This window comes from Hevea brasiliensis, chromosome 15 (assembly GCF_030052815.1).
Source record: "Hevea brasiliensis isolate MT/VB/25A 57/8 chromosome 15, ASM3005281v1, whole genome shotgun sequence".
NCBI lineage: Eukaryota > Viridiplantae > Streptophyta > Magnoliopsida > Malpighiales > Euphorbiaceae > Hevea > Hevea brasiliensis.
This window is the reverse complement of record NC_079507.1, coordinates 60,581,385-60,593,569: the sequence shown is the minus strand read 5'-3', so window position 1 is coordinate 60,593,569 and position 12,185 is coordinate 60,581,385. Positions and strand designations below refer to the sequence as shown.

The 12,185-nt window shown below is 32.2% G+C and overlaps 1 protein-coding gene across 1 annotated transcript; it reads left to right on the top strand.

Annotated features, from left to right (window-relative positions):
* Positions 1 to 296: 296 nt before the first annotated feature.
* LOC110661866 (agamous-like MADS-box protein AGL61) lies at positions 297 to 908 on the top strand. Its single transcript, XM_021820662.2, has one exon. The coding sequence runs from the start codon at positions 330 to 332 to the stop codon at positions 906 to 908; it is 579 nt and encodes a 192-aa protein (XP_021676354.2). The 5' UTR covers positions 297 to 329.
* Positions 909 to 12,185: the final 11,277 nt, after the last annotated feature.

Sequence of the window (12,185 nt, the reverse complement as noted above, 5' to 3'; positions counted from 1 at the left end):
AAATATCTGAAATATTTAACAGTGATTTAAGATGCCAACCAAAAAAAATCAGAGGAAAAATGAGAAAACATACGAGGCAAACCGAGAATTTTTAATTGCCAACTAAAATATTCATCCTCCACAGATTGCAAGCTGCAAACTATGGAAAGAAGCCAACTTTGATAGGTATTTTCCATGACATATCACCATTTAATCATTTGTCAATTTTCATATATATATACACATTTCATCAAACACCAACATAAACCCAAGTATATTTTTCTTCTACAGAAGCTCAATTTTTGTGATTCATGGCAGCCAAGCAAACCAAAGGCAGGCAAAAGATCACAATGAAGAGAATAGAGAACGAAGACGGCAGGCTAATCACTTTTTCGAAACGCAGATCTGGGATTTACAAGAAGGCAAGTGAACTGGTTACACTGTGTGGTGCAGAGGTTGGTGTGCTGGTGTTTTCACCAGCAGGCAAGCCCTTCTCCTTTGGCCATCCATCCATGGAATCCATATCAAATCGTTTCCTTGGCAATAACCTAACACCCATTGACAGTACACACCCTCTGGTGGAGGCTTATCGGAAGTTGAGGATTAACGAGCTAAACCAGAATTGCAATGAACTGCTTAGCCGACTGGAAGCAGAGAAAGAGAGAGGAAACATGCTGAAGCAGATGATGAAAGGGAAAGGGAGGCGGCAGCAGCAGCAGAGTTATTGGTGGGAAGCTCCTGTCGATGAGCTTAACTTTCAAGATCTTCATCAAATGTATGCTATGTTGGAAGACCTTCACAGTAATTTATGCAGGAAAATCAATGGACCATCTTCGTCCAGGAATCCATTATTTGCCTGCACCAATCATCAGAACGATCCTGCTGGCTCCTTCCCTCATGGATTTGATTATGGGCGCAGGCATTTTTAGATAATTTTCCTTTCTTAATTTTTCTTTTTCGATTAGAGCGCTGTGATTCCAACGTAAACTTAATTATTATTAAGAGATCAGGTCGTTGTTATACCATGGTATGGGAACTATATTATCAAGAGCAAGTGATGGAAGTGAAAGTACTAATATTTTTGCATCTAATTTTTGAAGGCATGCAGTCTCAGAAATGAAATTGTTATTTTTTGAAATTAATCAGCAATTAATGACATAATTAAGGAAAGTGATGAAAGGTAGTATTTTTTTTTTCTTTGTATCACATTTTTTTAGATATTTATAAATTATTTTAACTAAGCCACAAATTTGAACATACCAACATTAAAACATGAATTATTAGCCTTAAATCAAGGACATTAAAGTATGTAGCATCCCTAATTTTCAAATAATTATTATATATATATATATATATTATTTATTTTAACCCTGGTATTGTGGACTTCGCGTATGTACTTTCATTTCATGGAAATTCGATCGTCTCCCGAATCTGCAATTTCGGACCGAGCAGGTAAGCTGCTGGAACCATTTCAAAACCGGGTCAAGATTATAGGCTACCCCATCATTTTCAGACATTCTGGACGCATTCCAGTTGTCAGATTTGGCATAGGTAAACTCGAACTCTACATTACTCTAATTTTAATTATAATTTCGATATTATTATATATTCAAGCATGCCCATGCATCATTTATAAATATGTATCATTATAGTTAAACACTAGGCACATTTTATATTGCATTCATAATTGTTGAAGTGTCATGGATGTTGTTTGTGATAATTTAGAGCAGTGTGTGTGCGTGGCGTGCGTGGCGTATGGTATTGGATATGGATAGGACAGGTAGACACGGCTTGAGAGACACTTGCTGGGACCTGGTCCTTCGGGGTAGACACGGCTTGAGAGACCTCGCTGGGACCCCGCATTTGGTTTATTAAGCGAAAGTCTGGCTTGAGAGATACTCGTTAGCAGAGGTTGGATTAAGAGGGCTGTAGAGGGGATCGGCTCCCATATATGTATTGCTTGATAGTGTTGGGTGTGTGAGCACTCTAAATTACCTTTTTACTGTTATGATATGAAAATTATGACGATGTTGCATTTCACTACACATGGTGCATTATCTTTAGATAGTTATAGAGATTATGATTAAAATTGGTATTTTACTCTCTGAGTCGAACGCTTACTCCTATTCATCTTATTTTTTCAGGCTATAGGAGGAGAACTTTTTCAGAATAACCTGTTTCTTTCCTCGTAGGTTATGAAAAAATTTCTTAACTGTATTATTATTATTATTATTATCTAAGTTTGTAATTTAGAACTCCGCATGTACTAGTAGTAGCATAAATCCTGTCAGGGACTGCATGAATTTAAGTTTTTGTATTAACAAATGAAAAATTTTTATGAGTTTTAAATAGTTTGTAAATGATGTAACAGGATTGAGTTGGGCTCCCCAAATTTTAGTTTCTGATAATTATCGGGCTAAGTTGGCCCGAAATAAAATTATAATAGTTTAATTTAAATTATTTGATATGCATATTGGGCCTAAATTGTGGGCCTGGTCATGGGTTTGAGAACAGTAAGGCTTACTACGGGCCTTGGGGGCTTTATATCGGTCCAGGTCCTAGTACCAGTCCAGCCCATAGGTTGGATCGTGACAAAGTAAGAGTAAAAAAAAAAAAAAAACACTAAAAGCACAATTTAATCCTAATTTAATTGGACAAACATTTCTAAATTAAAAAAAATCTTAATCCCGTGTTTTTAGACCTTAAACCTTCCACTAGATCATTTATTTGTTGTATTTTTAATAATTAATTTTATAATATTTCATATTTATTATTTTCTCTTTTAATTTAGATGCTATACATGTATATAAGGAAATACTTTCAATTTTAGAAACAAAGAAAAAAAATTATTTAATTTCAAGCATGCATTAAATGTGATGAAATATAACAAAAAAAAAAAAAAACATTACCTCTGTGTACTTTTATATGTCATTTTTATAAAATTTTTTGGTCTAAAATTATTTGTTACTTTGAGAAGTTTAATAGTGCATTAATTTTTTTTTAATTTTACCTTTATTTCTATTATGCACAATAATTATTTCTATAATTTTTTTTAACCTATCTTATTACCTTCTTCTCTCTTTTAATTAGATGAAATAAAGGGTAATTTAGTCAAATTATAAATAATTTTGTTATAATTTAAGTAATTTAATTATTTTCTTAATTATTGTATAAAAACTTTAAATAACAGATAAAAATGACCTAAAATAGTATTATTTTAATTTATATAAGATGAATATTAAATGCATAGTATGAAATAACTTAGACTGATTAAAACTGAAATCAATAAATATAATTTATCATTTTATGTAAAGCATTAGTGAATAAAAATAAATTTATATACTTTTTACTATTTTCAAAATTAATATATTAATAAAAATATATTTATTAATATTAATTAATATTAATAATATAAATTAAAATTTTAATCATATTAAAAATTTTATTTTAAAATTAATTTCATGTGTATGAGAAATTCTATTATAATTATTATATAATTTTAAAAAAAAAGTTATCCCACTTACATAAAAATTCTATCCCTAATTAATTATCTTTATATAAATCAAATACAATTAAAATTATAATATTATAAAATTCTTATACTTATATATCAATATAAGTTTCTAGATATGCTAACTTTTATATATTTGAAGAGAACAAAGAAATCCTTATAATTTTTTTATATTTAAAGTAATTCAAGTTAATTTTTTAAATTAATATGTATATTATAAGTAGTTTTTAATCTAATTAGGAAATTATTTAAATACTAATAAAAAGTTACATAAAATAACAAAGAGGACAGTATTTTATCAAATTTAATCCAAAATAAAATCAACCTTAAATCTATGCAAATTTAAACATTTTCCATACTCATTTAAACTAATTTTATCTTGTAAATGTGTTATTAACAGTAACTTTATACTTTATTTAAACATTAGTATTATTTTTTATTTCTATAGCAAATTAGTTTATTAATATTTTATTGAAATAATCTACCAACATAAAGATTAAGACTATAATTTAATTTTATTTTTTTTTATTTCTTTTGAAATAATATATTTGATAGGTAATAATTTCATATATTATTATTATTAGCATCCTTCGATTCATGAGAAACTCCGACAACAATAAGTGAAATTGTGACACCATTTACCCGTCTATAGTGTAGCCGAGTAAGATATGTCACACTCGGTGCCGGAGCACTCTATCTTATCTTATCTCAATTTATTACTTCTTAATTATCACATTCAATTTTTATAAATTTATGTGGAGAAACTGACAGAGTTTCCCCTCATTTCTTAATAATTTGACAATTTTTCACCTGTGTGAAACAATTATAATTATGTTTATATATATTATCAAATTCATTTTCTCATTCAGAACATCAATAAGTTTCACTCATATAAATACATAAGAAATTTAAATCATTTTCATACATACACAATTTAAATATGAAATTTGAAATTGTATTAATTTACATCATGTGCACATTTAATATACAAAAATACATAATTTACATTATATATCCAAAATTTAATTACAATGATCAAAAATAAAATACAAGTTGGTGGACACTATCAAAATATGCACTGTTGAGAAGGTGACACTCGGGTTCCAAATGCATATCAAAATTTCTAATCTCCTAGTCTATGGTCTACTGGGTTCTCTGGCCAAATTTTCAGTACCTACGCGTTGCAAAAGGGACGAGCTAAGCATAAAGCTTAGTGGTGCCAATAATATAAGAAAATATAACATGTAAATAAAAGTAAAAATTTCCTAGTTATTGTGCTTATAAGAAATAAATAATTACTAACTTATTATTTAGTCGAAGGCTAATTACATCTTATGATATTAACTCTTTCTAGCATTTTATTAATCGTTTTCTTGATGATTTTGAGCATCTTTTTATTGTAATCATTCTTGTTCTTTATCTTGATATTTAATTTCCTTACTTCCTTTAATAATCAATTCAATTACATTTATACTTTTCCATGCCCAAGTAACCTATACAAATTGACCAGACTGGATAAATAGGTAAACTAGCACTGGGTACCAGGTACCTCGGGCCATCACACCATCGGTCACAATGTGTCTCCTGGTGTGCAGACTGGCTAATAGGGCATAAAAGCAATAAGGTATAAAGCCAAGTATAACATTATAATCAGTATAGCCATAGGCTATCATATCACAGAATGGCATGAAGCCATACGCAGTACTGCTATCAGAACCCTATTGGCATACTAACCTATCCAAACCAATCACACTAGACCTACTATGGCATTTAACACTTTTAATTATGTAATTTTTTTGAAATTGAAATTTAATTATTACTATTCATTCCATTAGTCAACTAAAATGTTGACTTTTTTATAGATAATAGGTATATTGGTTCTGATATCCCCAATGTCACGACCCAACCTATAGGCCGGACCGGGACTAGGACCTAGGCCGGCATAAAGCCCCCAAGGCCCGTAGTAAGCCTTACTGTTCTCAAACCCATTACCAAGCTCACAATTTAGGCCTAATATGCATATAAAATAATTTTAATTAAACTATTATAATTTTATTTCGGGCCAACTTAACCCAGTAATTATCATAAACTAAAATTAGGGGAGCCCAGCTCAACTCTGTTACATCATTTACAAACTATTTAAAACTCATAAAAATTTTTCATTTGTTGATATAAAAACTTAAATTCATGCAGTCCCTGACAGGATTAATACTATTACTAGTACATGCGGAGTTCTAAATTATAAATTTAGATCATAATAATAATACAGTTAAGTAATTTTTTTTCATAACCTGCGAGGAAAGGAACATGTTATTCTCAAAAAGGTCTCCTCCTATAGCCTGGAAAAATATGGTGAACAAAAGTGAGTGTTTGACTCAGAGAGTAAAATACTAATTTTAAGTACAATTTCTATAGCTATCTAAAACTAATACATCATAAAGAGTGGAATGCAACACTATCAAAATTTTCATACACATCACATCATAATAGCAAAAAGGCAATTTGGAGCACTCATACGCCCAATACTATTCAAACAGTACATATGTAGGAGCTGATCCCCTATACAGCTCTCTTAATCCAACCTCTACTAGCGAGTGTCTCTCAAGCCAGACTTTCGCTTAATAAACCAAATGCTGGGTCTCTGCGAGTGTCTCTCAAGCTGTGTCTACCCCGACTTATCCATAAAGGATCGGGTCCTAGCAAGTGTCTCTCAAGCCGTGTCTACCCATCCTGTCCATATCCAATACCATATCACAAGCATGCCAATACACGCACATTGCTCCAAATTACCATAAATAACATCCATGGTGATTCATCAATTAATAATGCAATATAAAACGTGCCTAGTGTTTAACTACATAGATACATATTTATAAGTGATGCATGGGCATGCTTGAACATATAATAATATCGAAATTAAAATTAAAATTAATATTTTATTCACAATACATCGAGGACTATTGTGACTGCTGGATGCAGAAAAAAAGTTAACCTCGATCACCTAAATAATTATATTATAAATTTATTATTACTAAGTCAAAATAAAACTCTAAAGAGACAACAGACAACCTAATTCATGCCGGAAATCTGACGGAGTTTCCCCTATACCTAGGAACTACCCAATCTGCACAAAGATTCAAATAACACTTCTAAATTCTCAATTTCTACAATCACATCTCATCAACATCATATAGCCCCTCCTAGGCCCTCCAAATCAAACAATAGTCATAAACTTGAAAAATTACGTTTTAGTCCCTATAATTGACATTTCATAAAAATTCACTCTGAAAAGCTCTAAAAATTCTAAAATTTTGCCCCGCGGTCCTAAGCAATATTATAGAGCTAGCGCAAAAGGAATTACAATTTTCTAATCACCCATGAATATTTTATGAATTTTATTCTAACTCAGTACAAGGTAAAAATTGAGCAAGGTAGAGTTCCGGTGTACCTATGCCAAGTCTGACACCTGAAACATGTCCAGAATGTCTGAAAATGCTATAATTAACTATAATATCGATCACCTGAGATGGGCGGCCGACCAGCCAGATTTGGCTGAAATGCAATCCCGACGCCCGTGAGCTATCCTTGATCCGATTGCACCTAAATTAAGTCCAAATTGTATTAATAATTATCATAAAATTATTTTTAAATTTTGGGAATAAAAAAAGTGCAAAAATCTCACCAAGCGATCTAGACCGTCCGATTATCGCCTTTTCAAATGATGTCCGATCGGAGCGGGACTGGTCCTATCTGGAATATCTCATCCTCCCGAGTCCATCGGTGATCTTGGATTTCCGATCTGACTGTCGGATTGACCGAAAACTTATCGGAAAGTTCCCTGCCCAAAACTTTCTCTCTCTTTTTTCTCTCTCCTTGGAATTATGGTTGCCGGCGACGATTTGAAGCACCACCGATTGGGAAAAGTGCACCAAGTCATGAGGAGGTGAACACCGATGGGACTATAGCCATCCGGTGTAGAAAACACTGGGAATCGAGGCCCAAAGCTCCGATTGCATGCTGCTTCTCTCTCTCATCCTTCCTCACGTTTTTACGGTAGGAGCTCGCCATCGGGGCATCATCGGAGGTCATTGGTGTAGGGGGTGGTGGTTGGAAACGCTGGCCAACGATGGGTGGCGGGGACGGTGGCCGGAAGCAAAGGAGAAGGGAGGGAGAATGATGGAATCAGGGAGAGAGAAAGAAAGGTGGGGAGGGGGGGCCTATGCACTTCTAATTATACTATTAGCCCCTCAACTTCTTAGAGGTTTACAATTAGGTCTAAAATTATTTTATATATTAAAGTTTAATAAAATTCTAGTAATAATAAAATAAATATAATCTAAGAAAATTTAATTATTTTATTCTCATTTAATAAATTAACTTTAATTAAATTTTTTTATTATTTATTTATTTATTTATTATTATTATTATTATTATTATTATTATTATTATCTTCCTTTATTTTAAAATCAATTCAAATAAATCCTATAATATTAATAACATAATATTTTCTTTTTATTTTATTTATAATTTAAAAATTTTGGGTTGTTACACCTAACATACCATATTTTGCATTCTAAAATTGTTGGCATTGGTTGCCAATACCATTATAAAGCTTAGTGTTGGTTATTTTAAAATTTTCAGATTTCAAGCACTAAGTTTATTGTTCCATTGGTTATTTGTACAGTAGGAATTTGATAAAATTCTCTTCATGAAAGTTGTTCCTTTATGTGTCTTCTTTAATTTTCTTTTTGAATCACTCTATTTGGAGTTTTCTAGCTCAAGATATGGCCATTTTAACATAACTAGTCGGATGGACTTTTACCTAGAATTTCTAGGCAATTCTGGTTTTGCCAGATTTGGTAGCTCAATTTTGGTTAGCAATTTCACTTGTTTAAGTTCAGAATTGGAGTTTGTGTTCTATATGAAAGTTGTTCTAAATTGTCTAAGCTTTTCATTGATATAAAGTTTAGGTTAATTGGATTTTTCTACACTGAGTTATGACTAAATGAATGAATACTGTTCATTTAGTCATTTTGTCCAGCAGAATGTGTGTTACCCAGATTTGGTCAATTTTTAGGTCAGTCTATTGTAGTCTTCTGGGCAGGATTCTTTCATCAAAGTTATGCTATTATGTATCTAATTTCATGTCCAATTGGCCTTGCACTAATTAAACCTACACAACTCCAATTATAGCTGCCTAAACTTGCTAGACTCACATCCAGCCCTGCAGGTCACTCAAAGCAGCACATCTAACCTCAATTCTCCTGTCACAAATCACTTCATTTCCTAATCAAACATAACCAAATGGTCACTAATTGACCATTAGAACTTCATTTCACTAATACATGACCAATATCCCAAATTTGGTATCCCAAACCCTAACTCCAACAACTTTAATTCTCCATATACATGCAATCAATGAATTAAGACATCAAATTCATGTTCAATGGCAGCCATGTATAACTATATTTTAATCTAATCAATGAAACCCTAATGTACCCTAAGGCTGCCAAAATTTCATGGAATATAATCATGCATTTTTCGTTCAATTTCTATCAATTTTTTAACTTAACTTAGCCTAAATTCAAGTTTAGAAGGAATTAAGAACAAGGACTATGGCACTAACCTCTTGGCTGATTTTCTAGCATGTTCACCCCTCACTTTATTTCACTTTCTCTTCTTCTAATTGCTGCCCAAGTCTTGCTCTAGTGGTAAGGGAGATTTTTCGTGAAGAGAGGGTGAGGTTTTGAGGTGAATTAAAGTGGGATTCAAAGCTTATGGGAGCTTTAATGGTGGAGAGGGTTTGGGGACTTGGCTCAATGGGATAGAGGTAAGGGAAGACAGAAAAATTTGGTTCATTTTCTGCCCATTGGACTTCTTGAATTGGGTTTAGAATGAGGTGTCACAATGTGATTGGGTGGGGGCACACTAATGACATCATGTGATGTCATAATTTCCTATTTTCTTTCTTTTTCTTTTCTTTTCTTTTCTACTCATTTTCAATTAAATTTTTAGCAATATTTATTCACATTTTATATCACATAAATTATTTATTTAACTGGACAAGTTGGCCAAAAATCATCTCTGAAGATGAAATGACCAAAATGCCCTCCGTTTGGCTTATTGAGCCAAAATCGTCTGTACCGATCTAAAAATTTTTCTAAGCATTTTCATGGCATTTTAATGCCATCGAAATCTCAATGACTATTCTCTGAAGTCCCAAAAATTATTTCATGAATTTTCTCCCCGGTTTAGGGCTTCTAGCTGCGAAGACCGTAACTTCCCACTAGGTTACCCATCACTAGGGTACCGGCTCATTTAACTTGGTTATATTTTATTTCTAAAATTTTTTCTAAAATTTTTTTATTAGTATTTGAGTTATTTATGACTCTTTCCTCTAGTCTAAATATTTTTTTCAGACGTTCTAGCTGTCTGAACAGACACCGATCACCGGAACAGTAGAATGTACGAAATTACTACAGTGAGGGTGTTACAACTCTTGCAGCGGAAACGTGGTGGGCCCATAACCCATAAGTCCCTGGATCGAAACCAAGCTCTGATACCACTTAATGTGACACCCCTCACCCGTCTACAGTGTAGCCAAGCAAGATATGACACACTCGGTGCCAGAGCACCCTATCTTATCTTATCTTAATTTATTACTTCTTAATTATCACATTCAATTTTCATTAAATTTATGTGGAGAAATTGATGGAGTTTCCCCTTATTTCTTAATAATTTGACGATTTCCCACCTGTATGAAATAATTACAATTATCCTTATATATATTCTTAAATTCGTTTTCTCATTTAAAACATCAATAAGTTTCACTCATATAAATACATAAGAAATTCAAATCATTTTCATACATACACAATTCAAATATAAAATTTGAAACTATATTAATTTACATCATGTGCACATTTAATGTACAAAAATACATAATTTACATTACATATCCAAAATTTAATTACAATGATAAAAAATAAAATACAAGCTGATGGACACTACCAAAATATGCACTGCTGAGGAGGTGACACTCGGGACCCAAATGTAGATCAAAACTTCTAATCTCTTAGTCTATGGTCTACTGAGTTCTCTGGCCAAATCTTCAGTACCTACGCATTGCAAAAGCGATGCGCTAAGCATCAAACTTAGTGGTGCCAATAATACAAGAAAATATAATATGCAAATAAAAGTAAAAATTTCCTAGTTATTGTGCTTATAAGAAATAAATAATTATTAACTTATTGTTTAGTCGAAGGCTAATTATATCTTATGATATTAACTCTTTTTAGCATTTTATTAATCGTTTTCTTGATGATTTTAAGCCTCTTTTTATTGTAATTATTCTTATTCTTTATCTTGATATTTAATTTCCTTACTTCCTTTAATAATCAATTCAATTACATTTATACTTTTCCATGCTCAAGTAACCTATACAAATTGACCGGACTAGATAAATGGGTAAACTAGCACTGAGTACCAGGTACCTTGGGCCGTCACACCATCGGTCACAATGTGTCTCCCGGTGTGCAAACAGAATGGCTAATAAACCATAAAAGCAATAAGGCATAAAGCCAAGTATAACATCATAATCAGTATAGCCATAGGCTATCATATCATAGAATGGCATAAAGCCATACGCATTACTGCTATCAGAATCCTATTGGCATGCCAACCTATCCAAACCAATCACACTAGGCCTACTAGGGCATTTAACACTTTTAATTATGCAATTTTTTTGAAATTGAAATTTAATTGTTACTATTCATTCAATTAGTCAATTAAAATGTTGACTTTTCATAAATAATAGGTTTATTGGTTCTAATATCCCTAACATACCATATTTTGCACTCTAAAATTGTTGGCATTGGTTGCCAATACCATTATAAAGCTTAGTGTTGGTTATTTTAAAATTTTTAGATTTCTAGCACTAAGTTTACTGTTCCATTGGTCATTTTTACAGTAGGAATTTGATAAAATTCTCTTCATGAAAGTTATTCCTTTATGTGTCTTCTTTAATTTCCTTTTTGAATAACTCTATTTGGAGTTTTCTAACTCATGTTATAGCTATTTTACCATAACTGGTCGGATGGACTTTTATCCAGAATTTCTGGGCAATTCTGGTTTTGCCAAATTTGATAGCTCAATTTTGGTTAGTAATTTCATTTGGTTAAGTTCAGAATTAGAGTTTGTGTTCTATATGACAGTTGTTCTAAATTGTCCAAGATTTTCATTGATACAAACTTCAGGTCAATTGGACCTTTCTATACTGAGTTATGACCAAATGAATGAATACTATTTATTTGATCATTTTGCCTAGGCAGAATGTGTGTTACCCAGATTTGGTCAATTCCTAGGTTAGTCTATTGTGGTTTTTCGGGCAGGATTCCTTCATCAAAGTTGTGCCATTATGTATCTAATTTCATGTCCAATTGGCCTTGCACCAATTGAACCTGCACAACTCCAGTTATAGCTGCCCAAACTTGCTGGACTCACATCCAACCCTGCAGGTCACTCAAAGCAGCACATCTAACCTCAATTCCCATGTCACAAATCACTTCATTTCCTCATCAAACATAACCAAATGGTCACTAATTGACCATTAGAACTTCCTTTCACTAATACATGACCAATATCCCAAATTTGGTGTCCCAAACCCTAACTCCAACAACTTTAATTCTCCATATAC

Bases quoted from the DNA above. Each gene is read 5' to 3' on its own strand.
- LOC110661866 (XM_021820662.2), top strand. From the start codon at position 330: ATGAAGAGAATAGAGAACGAAGACGGCAGGCTAATCACTTTTTCGAAA.